The 21,145-nt window shown below is 46.6% G+C and overlaps 1 protein-coding gene across 2 annotated transcripts in view; it reads left to right on the top strand.

Moving 5' to 3' along the window:
- Positions 1–21,145, top strand: part of pigk (phosphatidylinositol glycan anchor biosynthesis, class K) — a 165,485-nt gene that overhangs the window by 76,696 nt on the left and 67,644 nt on the right. For both annotated transcript variants that reach the window (XM_078218940.1, XM_078218941.1), the window contains exon 10: positions 11,233–11,308. In XM_078218940.1, the coding sequence (XP_078075066.1) occupies positions 11,233–11,308 (76 nt within the window). The remainder of the gene's footprint in view (positions 1–11,232; positions 11,309–21,145) is intronic.

Here is a 21,145-nt window from a genome sequence, read left to right as displayed (position 1 = left end):
GCTTTTCAGCCAATGAAGCATCATTGAAGTGTGGTTAGTGCTGTAAGATAACAGCCAACTCACATGCAGCAAGCTCACACAAACTACAGGGTGATGATCTGTTTTATTTTTTAAGTGATTATTGATCAAAATGGGCCAGGGGGTGGGGTGGAGGTATCTACCCTGCCTTCCTTTGAAATAGTGCCATGGGATCTTTTACTTCTGCCAGAAGGGGCTTTGCTTTAAGTCTCTTCCGAAAGACAACACCTTTGACAGTGCGGCACTCTCTCAGTATTGTACTGAAGCGTCGGCCTACATTTTGTGCTCAAGTCTCTAAAGTCAATCTGAACCTACGACCTTCTGATGCACAGGTGAGAGAGCAGTCAACTGAGCCATGGCCAACAGCAACATGCAAAAGAAGCATCGAGGGCAGTGCACTGAAATGTTATTGATATTTAGTTCAAACTTGTTTTGTACGGAGTTGGCTCGTAACTGAGTAACATGAACAAGCAGGTCACAGGTTCGATCACCAGTCTGTAGGAGAGGTCGTAGGACAGTCATGGGTTCAATAAGAGATGACCCTACCCATTGTTAAGACTGCCTGCTTCCACTTACATAACACTGACTCTCCACCTCCGCCTTGCCCTATCCGAACCATAACTGGCATCTAAATGCCAATTCTTTCAACTCCATTTCTTCTCTTTATTTACCAGGGATTGAGGGGGCAGCATTTATCTTGCAAGGGAAGGTTGGACAGGCTGGGCCTGTGTCTATTGGAGTTGAGAAGAATGAGAGGTGAATTTATTGAAACAGACAAGATCCTGAGGGGACTTGACAGAGTTGAAAGGATGTTTTCCCTTCATGGGAGACACTAGAACTAGGGGGGGTAAGTTTAAAAAGAAGGGGGTCTCCCATTTAAGACAGAGATAAGAACAATAATTTTCTCTGAGTTGTGAATCTTTGGAACTTTCTTAGCTGGAAAATAATGGCGACAGAGTCATTGAATATTGTTAAGGCAGAAGGAGGTGGATTCTTGACTGAAACGGGAGGGAGTCTGTGGTTGTCGGGGGAGGGGGGGGGTGCGGGGGGCAGTGTGAGGTAGATAGAATATAGAGTCATGGCCACAATCAGATCAGCCGACTGAAGGGGCTGAATAGCCGACTGCTTCTAATTTGCACGTTTGTATAATACCCAATCTGGTATACAATCCTCCAACCCCATCCCCAGAGAAAAAGAAACTACAAAGAATTGTGAATGTAGCCCAGTCCATCAGGCAAACGAGCCTCCCATCCATTGACTCTGTCTACACTTCCCGCTGCCTCGGCAAAGCAGCCAGCATAATTAAGGATGCCACGCACCCCGGACATTCTCTCTTTCACCTTCTTCCGTCGGGAAAAAGATACAAAAGTCTGAGATCGTGTACCAACCGATTCAAGAACAGCTTCTTCCCTGCTGCTGTCAGACTTTTGAATGGGCCTACCTTATATTAAGCTGATCTTTCTCTACAACCTAGCTATGATTATAACACTACATTCTGCACTCTCTCCTTTCCTTCTCCCCTATTTACTCTATGAATGGTATGTTTTGTCTGTAGAGCGTGCAAGAAACAATACTTTTCGCTGTACACTAATGCATGTGACAATAAATCAAATCAAATATCTGTCTCCTTGCTGTTCTCGACCTGCCGGTATTACTGAAGAAGGTTTGATTGTTTAGTATTATGCATTCCCTTGTAGTGATAAACTGTTGAACGTAAACATCATAGACCCTCCTGAGTGCCGACTTGATTAAGGCAGTGAGTTACTGAGCTGATTGGGTTTGAGTTGATCTCAGCTAGGGTCAGCTAATGGGCAAAGAAGGTTTGACTTCAGGAAGGAAACATCGGGTAGACTTTTCAATCCTGATTAATGCCAAGAGCCCCCACTCGTTCCTGTCGGAAAGTTTGTTAGACACAACCATTGGATGCGGTTGTGTTAGTTCATCATATGATGGCCCACGCAGTTGAATAACCTCCTAGTACACTTTGTCCAGGATCATGCATGAAGATTGGACCTCGGGCGAGGGGCTGGATGGTGACTCTGGGCCCACAAAAGTCAGCACTTTTGCAAGAGGAGAAAGAAGAGGAAGCATTAGAATCCCCTAAATAATGGAGTATGATTGATATTCTGTCCATGCCTGCAAATGTAGACACATTTCAAAAACAAAATGGTGTAGTAAATGACATGCCAGATGCTCTTCATTTCATTCTAATTACTATAATGTAGGGCTCATATGAAGATTAGTAGTTACATCTGCTCAGGTTCATCTGTCATTTGAGAGGACTTGGATTGCTGTGTGCATTTAGAACTTCATTAATGCTGGTACCTGATGTAGATCTAATGAGCGGCTCCCACCCCCCTGCCAACCCCACCGAAACAGGCTCTCCTACAGAGTGAGGGCCCTCCTTCCAGGGCAGTCATGTGGAAGGGATGCTTGGTGGTGGGAAGTTTGATGCGAAGTAATGGATTGTTCCTCTGCAGCCCTGGTGGACAGTAGCAATGAGGGCAGAGGCTTGTGAGGAAAGACTTCCATTTCTAAAACATTTTTGCGACCTCACGATGCCCCAATGCACCATTAGTTCATAAGTTCATAAGAGATGTTGCCTGGTATGGAGGGTATTAGCTATGAGGAGAGATTGAATAAACTGGGATTGTTCTCCCTGGAAAGACGGAGGCTGAGGGGCGACCTGATAGAAGTTTATAAAATTGTGAGGGACATAGAGAAGGTGAACAGTTGGAAGCTTTTTCCCAGGGCAGAAATGACAATTACAAGGGGGGAAAGGTTCAGAGGAGATGTGCGGGGGAAGTCTTTTACACAGAGGGTGGTGGGGGCCTGGAATGCACTGCCAAGTGTCAGGGGGACTAGCTGGGGTAAGTGCGTGGGGTTATGGGGATAGGGTCTGGGTGGGATTATGGTCAGTGTAGACTCGTTGGGCCAAATGGCCTCCTTCTGCACTGTAGAATTCTATAATTCTATGAAGTGAGGTGGTTGAGGCAGGTATGTTAGCGACATTTAAGACTTATCTGGATAGACACATGAACAGACGGGGAATAGAGGGATGCAAGTGATAGGACAGTGTGATCGGCGCAGGCTTGGTGGGCCGAAGGGCTGTCCCTTTGCTGTACTGTTCTTTGTTGTATATAGGAGCAGAATTAGGCCATTCAGCCCATCGAGTCTGCTCCGCCATTCGATCATGGCTGATAATTGAAGTACTTTTGGTTTGAAGAAATTAAGAAATAGGAACAGGAGAAGGCGATGTGGCCTCGAACTTGCTGTGCCACTCGACACGGCCATGGCTGATCCCTGGCCTCAACTCCACTTTCCCACCCGGGTTCCCATCTCCCTGGGTTCCCTGAGAGACCAAAAATCAGTCTGTCTCAACCTTGAATATATTCAATGTTGGCGCAACTGCCACCCCTTACAGTGGAGAGTTCCAAAGATTCTAAAGAAAGTGAAGATCTTTCTCACCATTTCAGTCCTAAATGATCTTCCTCTTGCCCTGAGGCAGTTCCATGTTATTGGTTTCCCCAGCCAGGGGAAAACAGCCTCAGGGTCTACTATATAGGAAACACTGCAGCCAATTTGTGCACAGCAAGCTCCCACAGTAACAGTGAGCCATACAAACAGATTATCTGCTTTTAGGCGTTGGTTGAAGGACGAATATTGGCCAGAAGACTGGGGAGAATTTGTCTCTTTTTTTGAAATAGCCCCGTGGTATCTTTTCTGTTCACCTGAGAGGGCGTTCGTTTTAATGTCTCATATGAAGGATGACACCTTCACTGCATGGTGGCACTGCTCCTCACAGCGCCAGGGACCCAGGTTTAATTCCGGTCTTGGGTGACTGTGTGGAGTTTGCATGTTCTCTCCGTGTCTGTGTGGACATTCTCCGGGTGCTCCAGTTTCCTCCCACTGTCCAAAGCTGTGCGGGTTAGGTGGATTGGCCGTGCCAAATTTGTGGGGTTACAGCGTTAGGGTGGGGGAGAGGACTTGAGTAAAATGATCTGTCAGAGAGCCAGTACAGACCCAATGGACCAAATGGCCTCTTCTGCATTGTAAAGATGCTATGATTCTACCTCTGACAGTGCAACACTCCCTCAGTACTGCACTGGAGTATCAGCCTAGCTATTGTGCTCAAGTCTGTGGAGTGGGTCTTGAACTCATAACCTTCTGACTCAGGCAAGAGCGTAATCTATAGAAAGTTTCTGCGGAGACCATTTTGATTGTTATTTGTTGTCTTCTGTGTTTCGAGCTTGTTCTGCAGGATTATTTGGACACTCAATTCTATTATTTACTCAGAAAAGACACACAGGGTGGGGTATGGAGCCTGTCACAACTCCCCTAATTTGTTGCAAAGTTTTGAAGCAACAAGTAAGTTACAGATTGGCCGGAACTCTATCGCCTCGCCTGACACGGAATCAGAGCGGGCGACGGTCCGACAACAGAAATCTCCATTGACCTCGGGCAGGAATTTCCAGTCTCGCCCGAGCAAGGCCATAAAATCCCGTCCAGTGTGTTTTTTATTCATTCATGGGATGTGGGATGTGGCTGGGTCAGCAGCTATTGCCCATCACTAATTGTCCTTGAACTCAGTGGCATTTCCGAGTCAACCCCATTGCTGTGGATGTGGAGTCACATGTAGGCCAGACCAGGTAAAGATGGCAGATTTCCTTCCCTAAAGGAAATCATTAGTGAACCAGATGGGTTTTTCCGAAATGGTTTTTTGACAGTGGTTTCATGGTCACCAATGGACTTTATAATTCCAGATTTTTTTAAAAATTGAATTCAAATTTCACCATCTGCTGTAGTGGGATTCGAACTCGGAGCATTACCTTGATTACTAGTCCAGTGACAATACCAGTGTACCACCGCGCGGCCTGAGGTCTTTATAATATCGATGTGATTTTTTAAATCAGCTTTGGCGGTCATCGGCACTCGATGTAGCCGCCAGTTGCTCCTGATTTGTGTACACTTTAATTTATTAATCCCGGCTACAGTATGAGTTCTGAGCATTTGTTATCCTAGTTTATGACCTCATCTGATTAAATTCTTACCTTCCAGTTGGTCTTAAAAGTGTTCATTTTTCTCCGTCTAAGCACCATGACATTTATTGGCAGTTTAGAACAAAAACAAATGCATTCACAAACCAGCTCCAGAAGAGCTGTTGAGAATTGTACAGAAAATCCACTCAGAGGACGGATGTGTTTTGAAGGATGGGTTCTCCATAAGCAGGGAATTAATCACCGACTTCACTCTGTAGGCACTTCTGATTTCATCTGTTGTGCTCTGTTGATTCAAATTCAAAATAATCATCTTTGTATTCACATCCTCCCATGACCACACCACCATGTCCTTTATCTTTCTGTGCCACGGTGGCACAGTGGTTAGCACCGCTACCTCACAGTGCTAGGGATCCGGGTTCGATTCCCAGCTTGGGTCACTGTCTGTGCAGAGTCTGCACGTTCTCCCCGTGTCTGCGTGGGTTTTCTCTGGGTGCTCCAGTTTCCTCCCACAGTAAAAATATGTGCTGGTTAGGTACATTGGCCATGCTAAATTGCCTCTTAGTGTACCCAAACAGGTGCGGAGTGTGGTGACTAGGGGATTTTCACAGTAACTTCATTGCAGTGTTAATGCAAGCCTACTTGTCACATTAATAAATAAAATTCTATTCCTCTCTCTCCCCCTTCAAGACGCTCCTCAAAACATTTGACTAAGTTTTGGCCTCTGTCATAATATCACCTTCTGTGGCATGGATGCCTAACTGCCTAATCTGAGAATGTTCCTCTGGTGCATCTTGGGATGTTGTAGGTGCTACCGAAATGCAGGTTGTAATGTACTGGGCTGAACAAGTACAGTCATGGACCCTTTACGATGCAGGAATTTGAATGTTTTATGCCATTAAGTGAGAGAGCTTCTGTGAAAATGTGCAGCAAGCAATTAGGAAGACAAATGGTTTTGTTGGCCTCTATCATGAGAGGATTTGAAGTGGAAATGTCGTACTGAAATTGTCTGGAGCCTTGTGAGATCACACCTGGAGTGCCATTGTGATCTCTTTACCTAAGGAAGGAAATACTTGCAGTGAAGGTTCAACAGACAGATTCCCAGGATGGTGGGACTGTCTGATGCAGAAAGATTGAGGAGGCTGGGCCTGTATTCTCTAAAGTTTAGAAGAATGAAGGTGACCTAATTGAAACACGCACAATTCTTAGGGTTCGACAAGGTAGAAGCAGGAAGGACATTTTCCCTGGCTGGGGTTGTGGGATGGGGAGTGGGGGTGGTCTAGAACCAGGGAACACAGTCTTAGAATATGGAGTAGGTCTTTAAGGACTATGAGGAGGAATTTCTTCACTAAGGGCAATGAATCTTTGGAATTCTCTATCCCGGATGGTTATGGAGACTCAGTCATTGAGCAAGTTCGAGATGGGTATCAATTGCGTGGCACAGTGGTTAGCACTGCTGCCTCACAGCACCAGGGACCCAGGTTCGATTCCCGGCTTGGGTCATTGACTGCGCAGAGTCCGCACGTTCTCCCCGTGTCTGCGTGGGTTTCCTTCGGGTGCTCCGGTTTCCTCCCACAGTCCGAAAGGCATGCTGGTTAGGTGTATTGGCCATGCTAAATTCTCCCTCAGTGTACCCAAACAGATGTTGGAGTGTGGCAACAAGGGGATTTTCACAGTAACTTCATTGCAGCGTTAATGTAAGCCTACTTGTGACACCAATAAATAAAACTGTAAAAAACCCCCAGATATTGTAGGTATCAATGGAAATGGGTGTAGTGGGGAAAATGGCATTGAGGTCGACCTGTTTGAATGGCACAGTGGGGCTGAGTGGCCGACTGCTCCAATTTTCAATGTTCTGATGAAGTATGCACTGGGAGCTCCAGTTGTGTTCGCAGTTCTGGGTCTCCACGTCACTCATGGAAGCTCCCCAGACACCAGCCTCCACCTCGCAGCCCGAACTTGGGACAGGAATGCATGGCGTTCCCTCCTCCAATAAGAGTCTTTTTTTGTTTAAACACTTATGCCCGTGCGTTTCTTAAACGGGAGCCCAGAAACAGGCACCAAAATAGATGAGGCTTATGGAAAGGGACAGAGTCATAAACCACTCCGTGACAAAGATGTGGTGATCGTCTGTGCGTGTTTTTAATATAAAGTGCACAATTCTCCCATCAGTCAACGTAACTGGCTAATGTGTGAGCTTGTGGGGGAAAATGTAATGAGCTCCAGTTTTTACCTGGATGGATCATGAATAATACTTTATAAAGCTGCATGAAACAGGGCTGTATGCTGCATGCAGCTAGAAGAGCGATTTAATTACCTGTGGTGATTTGTTACCAGACTTCTCTCTCTTTTTGAAAAAAAAAGGAAGTAAATTCAAAGGTGCAGTGAAGAGATAGGAACTCGGGAAGGTGCATTTGGAATAAACTGGGTCCTCATCTTTCGCAGACGGAAGCGGGGCCACAGTAGCATCGGCTGCCAGAAAGAGAATTAAGTCCTGGGTTTGTGCTGGGAGCTTGGTGGTGTGTTGTTTCAGTAGATGTTACAGAGAGCTCATTTTTAACTATCAGCATTGGCGGGCAACAGCTGTGTTGATCCCTTCCTTCTTTGTCACTGCAGGTTTACTGTGAAAATTGAACCAGAACATTGAAAATTGGAGCAGTAGGCCACTCAGCCCCACTGTGCCATTCAAACAGGTCGACCTCAATGCCATTTTCCCCACTACACCCATTTCCATTGATATCTACAATATCTGGGTTTTTTTTACAGTTTTATTTATTGGTGTCACTAATAGGCTTACATTAACGCTGCAATGAAGTTACTGTGAAAATCCCCTAGTTGCCACACTCCGGCGCCTGTTCGGGTACACCGAGGGAGAATTTAGCACAGCCAATGGGGCAGCACGGTGGCACAGTGGTCAGCACTGCCGCCTCACAGAGTCAGGGACCCGGGTTCAATTCCAGCTTCAGGTCACTGTCTGTGTGGAGTTTGCACATTCTCCCCATGTCTGTGTGGGTTTCCTCCGGTTTCCTCCCACAGTCCAAAGATGTGCGGGGTTAGGTGGATTGGCCATGGTAAATTGCCCCCAAGTGTTAGGGAGACTAGCAGAGTAAATCCGTCGGGTTATGGGAATAGGGCCTGGGTGGGATTGTGGTCAGTGGAGGCTCGATAGGCTAAATGGCCTCCTTCTGCACTGTAGGGATTCTATGAAATAGCCAGAAGATATTCGAGTAACGCCACTTGTAATGGATCAGCAGAATTACTTCCTTGCCAGCTTATTTGTTTTAACCTGAGGAGAATGTGTATTTGGCACAGACAAGTAATTGCTTTCTTTCCGCAGTTAACATTGTTCCTCTGCTGAAGAAGGGCAGGAGAGAGAATCTGGGAAATTATAGGCCTGTGAGCCTTACATCAGTGGTGGGGAAATTATTGGAGAAGATTCTTAGGGACAGGATTTGATTTGATTTGATTTATTATTGTCACATGTATTAACACGCAGTGAAAAGTATTGTGTCTTGCGCGCTATACAGACAAAGCACACTGTTCATAGAGAAGGAAACGAGAGACTGCAGAATGTAAAAACGTTAGAATGAAGTTTTGGAAGCATAGAACGAGAATAAAAGATAGAATTAGAAGGTATGCTGGGCACCGCTTGCAAAAAGTCACCTTGCTCTGGCTCCATCTTGGAATCGACATCTGGAAGAGAATAGGCTTATTAGCAATAGGCAGCATGGTTTTGTGAAGGGGAGGTCGTGTCTCACAAACTTGATTGAGTTCTTTGAGGAAGTGACAAAAAAAATTGACCAGGGAAGGGTAGTGGATGTTGTATACATGGACTTTAATAAAGCCTTCGATAAGGCAGGCTGATACAGGTGAAGTTATATGGGATCCGAGGTGAGCTGGTAAGATGGATACAAAACTGGCTTGGGCATAGAAAGCAGAGAGTAGCAGTGGAAGGATACTTTTCTAACTGGAGATCTGTGACAAGTGGTGTTCCTCTGGGATCAGTGCTGGGGCCTCTGTTGTTTGTAATATATATAAATGATTTGGAGGAAAATGTAGGTGGTCTGATGAGTAAATTTGCAGATGATATAAAAATTGGGGGAAGTAGTGGATAATGAGGAGGATTGTCAGAGGATACAGCAGGATATAAATCAGCTGGGCCGAAAGATGGAATTTAACTGGACAAATATGAGGTGATGCAATTTGGAAGGTCTACTGCAGAAGGAAAGTATACAGTAAATGGTAGGGCCCTTAGAAATATTAGCATACAGAGGGATCTAGGTGTGCAGATCCACAGTTCCCTGAAGGTGGCAACTCTGGTGGACAAGGTGGTCAAGAAGGCGTGTGACATGCTGGCCTTCATTGGTCAGGACATTGAGTATAGGAATTGGAAAATCATATTGCAGCTGTATAAGACTTTGGTTAGGCCACATTTGGAGTATTGTGTACAGTTCTGGTGGCCACACTACCAAAAGGATGTTGATGCATTGGAAAGAGTGCAGGAGAAATTTACCAGAATGTTGCCTGGTTTGGAGGATATGGACTATGAAGAAAGGTTGAACAAACTTGGATTGTTTTGATTGGAGCGTTGGAGGATAAGGGGGGACCTGATAGAGGTTTACAAGATTATGACAAGCTTGGATAGAGTGGATAGTCAGAGTCTTTTTCCCAAGAGTCAAAGGGTCAATGACTCGGGGGCATAGGTTGAAAGTGAGAGGGGGAAAGTTTAAAAGAGATGTAAGAGCAAGTTTTTCACACACAGGGTGGTGAATGCCTGGAACGCGCTGCGGAGGAGGTGTTGGAAGCAGGTTCCATAACAAGGTTCAAGAGGCATTTGGATAGATACAAGAATAGGCCGGGAATAGAGGGATATGGACCACGTAGAGGCAAGAAAATATTAGAGAGGCATCTGTGTCGGCACAGACTTGGTGGGCCGAAGGGCCTGTTCCTGTGCTGTTCTTTGTTCTTACTGAACAGTGGAGCAGGCTCGAGCGACCGAATGGCCTACTCTTACTTTTTATGTACTTGTGTTAAATTTGTTAAGGGGTTTTGGTCCATGTGATTGCTTCTGGGGAACGGAATATGTGTTAGTTGGGATAGCTCATGCCAAACACCTCCTCCACCCCCCACCCCCCAATCACCACCACCACCACCATCAAACTACCACCCTTCTCTTTTGCCAAGTGCACCCGACAAGAGCAGGGTATCTGGGATTCATGATCAGGTTTTTTTCCACCCCACACCTTCCCCTTGGGCAAGTGAGAGCTTCATCGAATGGCAGACCCAAGGTGGTACCATTCAGACCTCGCTAAGAGTTTTAACATGCACTTGACTCCAGATGCCCACTTTGCCAGGGCCACAGGCTCCGAAGACAGGCTGAGACGGGAAGTACATTTGATTGTGTTTTCTTTTGTTTCCTTGTGAGCCACAGAAATGCTCTTCCAGGCCCTTGGACGAACAAGTATATGGATCTCCCCATGTCCTCGCTTCCTATTGTACCCCGCTCCCCCGATCAACATGTATCTCTGACTACTGGAGACATTTCCCTTGGATACAGAGGGCATATCCATTAACACTGCTCCCTCAGAAACTTCTAGATGCAAAATAAAACTTTTTCTTTACCACCCAAAATTATCACCATGTTGTGTGCCCCATCCCCCCCCATCAGAGTATAGAATCATAGAATCCTACAGTGCAGAAGGAGGCCATTCAGCCCATCGAGTCTGCACCGACCACAATCCCACCCAGGCCCTATCCCCACAACCCTATGCATTTACTCCAGCTAGTCCCCCTGACACTAAGGGGCAATATAGCATAGCCAATCCAACTAACCTACACATCTTTGGACTGTGGGAGGAACCCGGAGGAAACCCACGCAGACAGGTGGAGAATGTGCAGACTCCACACAGACAGTGACCCAAGCTGGGAATTGAACCTGGGTCCCTGGCGCTGAGAGGCAGCAGTGCTATCCACTGTGCCACCGTGCCACCCCAGATAAATAATGTAATTTCCTTACCCCATGCCAGCTATCTTGTTGCCTCGTTTGAGCGGCATTGCTGATTTGGAGACCGTTTCACATTGGGGCCTTGTTGACTGGGGGTTGACTCGAGACTGCTCATACTTGGGAACTCCATCATTTCCGTTTCTAACCTCGGGCTTTAATTGCTGCCGCAGTTTGTTAATGAATGATTTGTAAAACTTCTGTGTTTATTTTTAGCTACTTTGCAGAAAGCCAGGCGACTCCAACGCTGAAATATGTGGACCAACTTGCCGTGGCGCAGATAATTCATCAGGTATGATTAAACTCTCACTCTTTAAATGCTGTTGCAGAGGCTCATTTAACTCCAGGGCCCATCCATTCCCCGAAAAGGATTCTGTTTTAGCACATCATGTGCATAACTTTTCTAAGAGGCTTGTGATGATGGGTTGAAGCTGCTATATTTATGTGTGATTGATTTTTCTTTCTGCACAGCGGATCAAGAAATAGAGCTGGAAACTAGGTCTGGTCTGCCTGCTTCACTGCGCTGGGAGAATCTTAAAGATCCTTCGCCCTTGCAAATTACTACCCATTTCTTCACCCAGAGGGTGGTGAATGTGTGGAATTCACTACCACAGAAAGTAGTTGAGGTCAAAAACATTGTCTGATTTCAAGAAGAAATTAGATATAGCTCTTGGGGCTAAAGGGATCCAGGGATAGGGGAGGAAGGGGGGATCAGGATATTGAATTTGATGATCAGCCATGATCAAGATGAATAGCAGGACAGGCTCAAAGAGCTGAATGGCCTCCTCCTGTTTCTAGTTTCTATCTTCAATCTCCCTTTCTTCTGTGAAGTTATTGAACGTGTTGTTGCCTCCAAAATTGCTACCTATCTTTCCCTGCAATTGCATGTTTGGGTTCCGTCCAGTCAGATTTCTGTCCTTGCCACATCAGTGCAGCATCGCTTTAAGCAATCATTGGTGTGTCCTCATGACCGGTTAACTCTGGCTCTTGCACACTAACCTGGATAGAACTGCCTTCCAGGATATCTGCGATAACTCCCCTGCTCCCCTTCCATCAAGAAAGTGCCGTGGGATCGTTTCTGTCCACTACATCTCACGGGAAGGATTCACTCGGGTCTGCACTGTGAGTGTCGGCTGAGAATATGTACCCTGGAGTGTGGCTTGAACCCACAACCTTCTGCCCCAGGGTAGTGAAAAAACCCAGGCCAGAAACTCCAACTCCAGAGAGAGGGAAAAAGCACTGTCGCTGCTGTTGAAAAGTGAAACTAAAGACTGGAATTTTCTAGAATCCTTACAGTGCAGAAAGAGGCCATTCGGCCCATTGAGTCTGCACCGACAACAATCCCACCTAGGCCCTATACCCATAACACCACATATTTACCCTGCTAATCCCTCTAACCTACGCATCCCGGGACACTAAAGGGCAATTTAGCATGGCCAGTACACCTAACCCGCATATCTTTGGAATATGGGAGGAAACCGGAGCACCCGGAGGAAACCCACGCAGACACGGGGAGAACGTGCAAACACCACACAGACAGTGACCCAAGCCGGGAATCGAAACCAGGTCCCTGGCGCTGTGAGGCAGTAGTGCTAACCACTGTGCCACCGTGTTGCCCATTTTCTGTGGAAAAGAAAATAGCTGTGCCCAGGCATATCACCTGACCTGTCAGTCAACCTCAACCAAGCTCCACTCCGCAATTTTCAAAGGACCATTAAACCCCAGATTAAAATCTGCATGATGTCCATTATATTGCTCCAGTAATAATTAGAGGACATCGGCTGCGGACAACACAGTGCCGACAAAATCCTGCAAAGAAACATGCTTAAAGTACATTTCTTAAAGGCACAGTACCGTCACAGTCGGAAAGTTACCTCTGAGCCATTGCTAATACCAAGTTGCCTTTGCCACTGTTTGAAATCAGAGGCCAGAACGCCACCAATTTCAAAGGTTGTGAATTCTTGTTCCACTCCAGAGATAGGAGCATTTAGCTTGACACTTAAATGCAGCACTGCGGGAGTGTTGTATTGTCAGAGAATTAGATCATGATCTTCAGAGTTGTCGGATAAAGGCAGAGGAACGGCACCTGATGAATTGCTCTCGCAGAGAGCCAGCACAGATACGATGAGCCGAGTGGCCTCTTTTTCTGTGCTGTGGCTGATCTGTGAGCAGGAAATTGCCCCTGTTCCGGGACCAGCATTCCTCCCTCTGGCATGGTCGCTCGAAGCAGATTACGTGTTTGTTCGTCCAGTTACTGTGAGTGGGGCGCTTGCTGAATTTCTGCCACTTTACCAACGTGACAGTCTCTCTGAGGCATGATTTGACACTTTTGGATCAGGCATTTACAAAAGGGAAATCATGCTTGATGAATATACTGGAATTCTTTGAGGATGTAACTACTAGAGTTAGCCGAGGAGAACCAATGGATGTGATTTATTTAGACTTTCAAAAGGCTTTCGACAAGGTCTTACATAACAGACTGCGATGTAAAGTTAAAGCAGATGGGATTGTGGGTAGTGTTTTGACATGGATAGAAAGCTGGTTAGAAGATAGGAAGCAAAGAGTTGGCATAAATGGGGCCCTTTCTGATTGGCAGGCAGTGACTAGTGGGGTTCTGCAGGGATCTGTGCTAGAACCCCAACTATTCACATTATATAGTAATGATCTGGAAGAGGGAACTGAATGTATTATCTCCAAATTTGCAGATGATACAAAGTTGGGTGGGAGGGTGAGCTGTGAGGAGGATACAGAGATGATCCAGCATGATTTGTACAGGCTGAGTGAGTGGACATCTGCAAGGCAAATGTAGTATAATGTGAATAAATGTGAGGTTATCCACTTTGGTAGCAATAATAGGAAGACAGATTATTACTTGAATGGGTGTAAATTAAGAGAGGTGGATACTCAGCGAGATCTTGGTGTCCTCGCACATCAGTTGCTAAAAGTAAGCGTGCAGGTACAGCAGGCAGTAAAGAAGGCAAATGGTATGTTGGCCTTCATAGCAAGAGAATTTGAGTATAGGGATAGGGATGTTTTTCTGCAATTGTATAGGGTGTTGGTGTGGCCACACCTGCAATATTGTGTGCAGTTTTGGTGTCCTTATTTGAGGAAGGATGTCCTTGCTATAGAGGGAGTACAGTGAAGGTTTACCAGGCTGATTCCTGGCGTGGCAGGTCTGTCATATGAGGAGAGACTAAGTTGGTGAGGATTATATTCCTTGGAGTTTAGAAGAATGAGAGGGGATCTCATCGAAACTTATAAAATTCAACTGGGTTAGACAGGATAGATTCAGAAAGAATATTCCCTTTGGTGGGAGGAGTCCAGAACTAGGGATCATAGTTTGAGAATAAGGGGTGAACAAAGAACAAAGAATAGTACAGCACAGGAAACAGGCCCTCCGGCCCTCCAAGCCTGTGCCGCTCATTGGTCCAACTAGACCATTCGTTTGTATCCCTCCATTCCCAGACTGCTCATGTGACTATCCAGGTAAGTCTTAAACGATGTCAGCGTGTCTGCCTCCACCACCCTACTTGGCAGCGCATTCCAGGCCCCCACCATTCTCTGTGTAAAAAACGTCCCTCTGATATCTGAGTTATACCTCGCCCCTCTCACCTTGAGCCCGTGACCCCTCGTGATCGTCACCTCCGACCTGGGAAAAAGCTTCCCACTGTTCACCCTATCGGCACGGTAGCACAGTGGTTAGCACTGTTGCTTCACAGCTCCAGGGTCCCGGGTTCGATTCCCGGCTCGGGTCACTGTCTGTGTGGAGTTTGCACATTCTCCTCGTGTCTGCGTGGGTTTCCTCCGGGTGCTCCGGTTTCCTCCCACAGTCCAAAGATGTGCGGGTTAGGTTGATTGGCCAGTTTAAAAATTGTCCCTTAGAGTCCTGGGATGTGTAGGTTAGAGGGATTAGCGGGTAAATATGTGGGGGTAGGGCCTGGGTGGGATTGTGGTCGGTGCAGACTCGATGGGCCGAATGGCCTCCTTCTGCACTGTAGGGTTTCTATGATTCTATGATTCTATGATCTATACCCTTCATAATTTTATACACCTCTATTAGGCCTCCCCTCATTCTCCGTCTTTCCAAGGAGAACAAGCCCAGTTTAGGGAAGATCTAATAGAGGTGTACAAGATTATGAAGGGGATAGATAGGGTGAACGGTGGGAAGCTTTTTCCCAGATCAGAAGTGATGATCACGAGGGGTCACGGGCTCAAGGTGAGAGGGGCAAAGTATAACTTCGATATTAGAGGGATGTTTTTTACACAGAGGGTGGTGGGGGCCTGGAATGCGCTGCCAAGTAGGGTGGTGGAGGCAGACACGCTGGCATCGTTTAAGACTTACCTGAATAGTCACATGAGCAGCCTGGGAATGGAGGGATACAAACAATTGGTCTCGTTGGACCAAGGAGTGGCACAGGCTTGGAGGGCCGAAGGGCCTGTTTCCTGTGCTATACTGTTCTTTGTTCTTTTGTTCTTTACCCAATCTCTCCTCATAGCTAAGACCCTCCATACCAGGCAACATCCTGGTAAACCTTCTCTGCACTCTCTCTAAAGTCTCCACGTCCTTCTGGTAGTGCGGCGACCAGAACTGGACGCAGTACTCCAAATGTGGCCTAACCAGCGTTCTATACAGCTGCAACATCAGACTCCAGCTTTTGTACTCTATACCCCGTCCTATAAAGGCAAGCATACCATAAGCCTTCTTCACCACCTTCTCCACCTGTGGGGCTGCCACCTTCAAGGATTTGTGGACTTGCGCACCTAGGTCCCTCTGTGTTTCTATACTCTTGATGGCTCTGCCATTTATTGTATAACTCCCCCCTACATTAGTTCTTCCAAAATGCATCACTTCACATTTATCTGGATTAAATTCCATCTGCCATTTCTCCGCCCAATTTTCCAGTCTATCTATATCCTGCTGTATTGTCCGACAATGTTCATCGCTATCCGCACGTCCAGCCATCTTCGTGTCATCCGCAAACTTGCTGATAACACCAGTTACACCTTCTTCCAAATCATTTATATATATCACAAATAGCAGAGGTCCCAGTACAGAGCCCTGCGGAACACCACTGGTCACAGACCTCCAGCCGGAAAAAGACCCTTCGACTGTTACCCTCTGTCTCCTGTGGCCAAGTCAGTTTTCTACCCATCTAGCCACCTCTCCTTGTATCCCATGAGCCTTAACCTTCTTAACCAACCTGCCATGAGGGACTTTGTCAAATGCCTTACTGAAATCCATATAGACGACATCCACGGCCCTTCCTTCGTCAGCCGTTTTTGTCACTTCCTCAAAAAACTCCTCCAAATTTGTAAGGCACGACCTCCCTCTTACAAAACCACGCTGTCTGTCACTAATGATATTGTTCCGTTGTAAATGCACATACATCCTGTCTCTAAGAATCCTCTCCAACAACTTCCCTACCACAGACATCAAGCTCACCGGCCTATAATTACCCGGGTTATCCCTGCTACCGTTCTTAAATAACGGTACCACATTCGCTATCCTCCAATCCTCAGGGACCTCACCTGTGTCCAATGAAGAGACAAAGATTTCCGTCAGAGGCCCAGCAATTACATCCTTTGTCTCCCTGAGCAGTCTGGGATAGATGCCATCAGGCCCTGGGGATTTGTCAGTTTTAATGTTACCTAAAAAACCTAACACCTCCTTCCTTGTAATGGAGATTCTCTCTAACAGGTCAACACCTCCCTCTGAGACACTCCCAGTCAACAAGTCCCTCTCCTTTGTGAATACCAGTGCAAAGTATTCATTTGGGATCTCCCCTTTTCCCTTGGGTTCTAAGCATAATTCCCCTCCTTTGTCCCTGAGAGGTCCGATTTTTTCCCTGACAACTCTTTTGTTCCTAACATATGAATAAAATGCCTTAGGATTCTCCTTAATCCTGTCTGCCAAGAACATTTCGTGACCTCTTTTTGCCCTTCTAACTCCCTGTTTGAGTTTTTTCCTACTCTCTCTCTATTCCTCCAGAGCTCCATCTGTTTTCAGTTGCTTGGACCTAACGTAAGCCTCTCTTTTCTTTTTGATCAGATCCTCAATTTCCCTGGTTATCCACGGCTCTCGAATCCTACCTTTCCTATCCTTCCTTTTTACAGGCACATGCCTGTCCTGCAGCCTTATCAACTGTTCCTTAAAAGACTCTCGCATGCCAGACGTGGACTTACCCCCGAACAGTCTCTCCCAATCAACGGCCACCAATTCCTGCCTAATCCGGCTATAGTTAGCCTTCCCTCAATTTAGCACCCTACCCTTGGGACAACACTCGTCCTTGTCCATTACTATCCTAAAGTTAACAGAGTTGTGGTCACTATTTGCCACATGTTCCCCAACCGAAACTTTGACGACCTGACCGGGCATATTTCCCAGAACTAGATCCAGTATAGCCCCCTCTCTAGTCGGGCTATCTACATACTGTTCCAAAGAACCTTCCAGTACGCATTTTACAAATTCCTCCCCGTCCAGACCCCCAGCCCTAAGCACTTTCCAGTCTATACCAGGGAAATTGAAGTCTCCCACTACAACAACCCTATTCTTTCTGCACATATCCAGAATCTCCTGACATATCCGTTCCTCCACTTCCCGTGGGTTGTTGGGTGGCCTGTAGTACACCCCCAGCATAGTGATTGCACCTTTCCTGTTTCTGAGCGCCATCCACAGTGACTCATTACCTGACCCCTCTAAATTGTCCACCCTCTGCACCGCTGTAATATGCTCCCTAACTAATACCTCTACTCCCCGACCTTTTTTAGCCCCTCCTCTGTCTTGCCTAAAACACTTATACCCCGGGATATTCAGCTGCCAGTCCTGTCCTTTTAACCATGTCTCCGTCACCGCAACCACATCCAAATTCCGCGTAAGCATTAAGGCCCTAAGTTCGTCTGTCTTACCTGTCACCCTCCTCGCATTGAAGCAGATGCACTCCAGACCTCCAGGCCCACTCAGGTCATCCTGCTCCAGAATGCTCCTCTTAGCTAGCCTTGCCCTGGCCCCCAGCTCGACCCCAGCCTCAGTACTTACTGACCTACTGTTTTGATCCCCACCCCCCGCCACACTAGTTTTAAACCCAGCCGAAACACTCTAGCAAAACTCCCAGCCAGGATATTTGTGCCCTTCCAGTTAAGGTGTAACCCATCCTTTCCGTACAGGTGCCATCCTCTCATGAAGACTTCCCAATGATCTCTGAATTTGAAATCCTCCCTCTTGCACCAGTCCTTTAGCCACGTGTTCAATTGTAGAATCTCCCTGTTCCTGGCCTCACTAGCACTAGGCACTGGGAGCAGTCCAGAGATTGCTACCCTAGAGGCCTTATTTTTTAGCCTAGCACCCATCTCCCTGAATTGCTCTCGTATGACCCCCCTGCTCTTTCTACCTACGTCATTTTCACCAATGTGTACAATTACATCTGTTTGATTACCTTCCCTTTTTAATATGCTTCCTACCCTCTCGGAGACATCCAGTACCCCGGCACCAGGGAGGCAGACTACTTTCCTGGAGTCTCGTTCGCACCCGCAGAACCGCCTGTCCGTGCCTCTAACCATCGCATCCCTCACCACTATTTCTCTCCTAATCCCCTTCTTTCCCTTCTGGGCCTCTGAGCCTGTCTCTGTACAGGTGATCTGGTCCTCGTGGCTTATCCCAGGAGGGTCATCCCCCTCCACAGAATCCAAAACAATATACCTATTTTGGAGGGCAACCACAGGGGATCCCTCCACTGACTGCTCACTCCCTTCCCCTCTCCCATCTGTTGCCCAGCCCTTACTATTATGGGAGACTGCCACTGGGGTACTTTCTGGTACATCACTCTTATGACTTTTACCCTTCCTAACTGTGACCCAGTCCTAACCTTTTAGAACTGAGGTGAGGAGAAATTTCTTCACCCAGAGGGTGATGAATGTGTGGAATTCACTACCACAGAGTGCAGTTGAGGCCAAAATGTTGTCTGATTTCAAGAAGAAATTAGATATAGCTTTTGGGGCTAAAGGAATCAAGGGATATGGGAGGAAGGGGAGGGGTCAAGATATCGAATTTGATGATCAGCCATGATCAGAATGAATGGTGGAGCAGGCTCGAAGGGCCGAATGGCCTCCTCATGCTTCTAGTTTCTATGTTTCTATTAGTGCAAACCACATCAAACTGCACCTCCAACATGTCTGTCTGGTTAAAAGAAAATGGAGATTGACTCAAATCTTTTTTCATTCGTTCATGGGAAATGGGTGTCGTTGGCCGGGCCAGCATTTATTGCCATCCCTGAGTGCATTTTTAGTAGTCAACCACATTGCAGTGGGTCTGGAGTCACATGTAGGCCAGACTGGGTAGAGATGGCAGATTTCCTTCCCTAAAGGACATTAGTGAACCAGATGGATTTTTACAACAATCGACAGCGGTTTCATGGTCATTAATAGATTTTTAATTCCAGATTTTTTATTGAGTTCAAATGTCACTATCTGCCATGGCAGGATTCGAACCCGGGTCCCCAGAGCATTACCTTGGGTATCTGGATTACTAGTCCAGCAACGATACCACTACACCGCGGCCTCCCCATCGCTACGGGACTATTAAATTACCAGCCAGACCTTCAGTTTGACTAAATGCAAATGAATCACAGAAGTAGTAAAGAAAATAGTGCCAGGGAGTCCAACCCTGCTTCAGTGAGTGCAGCGAAGGGGCGGGGGGTGGGTGAGATAGAGGGGGAACCAAGCCCAAACCCTGCCGAGCATGGACAAGTGGGGTCAGGAATGATTTGGGGAGGTTTGCCTGAAGTGCAGAGGGATTTGCTCGTAAAGGAACAGTCACTGCACTTTACAGTAATTCCACTGTACGTGAAGTTGCTTTGGGCTATTTCTTCAAGATGTGACGAGGCGCTCTCGAAATGCAAGCCTTTCTTTCAAGGAGGTAATGGCGTTAAAGACAGATATAGATTTTACTGTCTGCAGGATTGGTGTAGGTTGATGTAAATTATGCGTTAAAGCTTTTGCTTCCACTTGAAACTGTTGACTCCGGGGCTTTCCAGGTCTTTGACTGACAGTTTCACCTGAGGGAAAATAATTTGTGTGCCCAGCAAATGGAAGATTGAAAATTTGAGACATCTTGTGTGACAGAGGCTCCCGGAGGCTCTTTCAGCTTCCAGTGACCCAACCCGCTGGAAAAAGCCACTTGCCGAAAATTCACTCTTCACGGCTGGATCATCCGGTAAATGAAATGAACAGCGGACCAGGCGAGTTGTCAATATATTTTCATAAGCAAGAGTGCAGATAGTAATGAATTGCAGAGCCGTGCTCAATGGCATTCTCGCTGTTACTGTGCTGCTGTGTCACGCAGGGAATTGGAGATGGCAGTAAACTGTGTATCCAGGGCAGCCCAGTGTCAAAGTTGCAACCTTGCTTTTGGAATCTTAAAAAGCTGCCAGCTGATGCTGCATCCGGCTGGGGTTTTTGATGTGCTAGCAGGTTAAAGGGTCTCAGCAGGGGCATTCAATTAGTTCGACTGGCGGCCCACTTTACCAAACATGTTATTGAGCCTTGGGTCAGCAGGACTTGCGATTAATATTCTTTTAACACCGTAATGCTGTTCGGATCGTTTAGTACAGTCCCCCACCTCGTTTAATAAACTAGCAGTGGTTTATATAGAATGCAAGCCGCAATCCTCTGTATTAACAACTAAAATCGGAGTTGCTGCTCATTAAGGGGCTCTGTTTGTCTTGGTAGAAATAGCCACGTCTACTTACTGATGACAAGAGTTCACAAGTCAGCTATTGCCACAGAATAGTTCCGCCTGAAGCCGCAACTTTTACCAAGGGCAGCTAATACATGTGAGCACTGTTTGAGCCTCTCGGTTACTGTCGAGTAAAGGAGACACGAGCCCTGCTTCTTCATAAAATACCTTTATTTCATTGATCCAACTCCACACACAATTCTCCACCAACAAACAGTGCTACCTGTGGCCCCTTTATATATCAGTGACTCCTATTGAATAACTTATATCAAATTAGGACTTAATTGGAAGGTCTGTCAACCCATTCCTAACAAGCACCGTCCCCTGCAAGTTCCTCTCCCAGTTACACGCCATCTTGACAGGGGACACTATCGGGATTTTCACAGTAACTTCATTGTG

Source organism: Mustelus asterias, chromosome 8 (assembly GCF_964213995.1).
Source record: "Mustelus asterias chromosome 8, sMusAst1.hap1.1, whole genome shotgun sequence".
Taxonomy (NCBI): Eukaryota; Metazoa; Chordata; class Chondrichthyes; order Carcharhiniformes; family Triakidae; genus Mustelus; species Mustelus asterias.
This window is presented reverse-complemented; position numbering and strand designations above follow the sequence as displayed.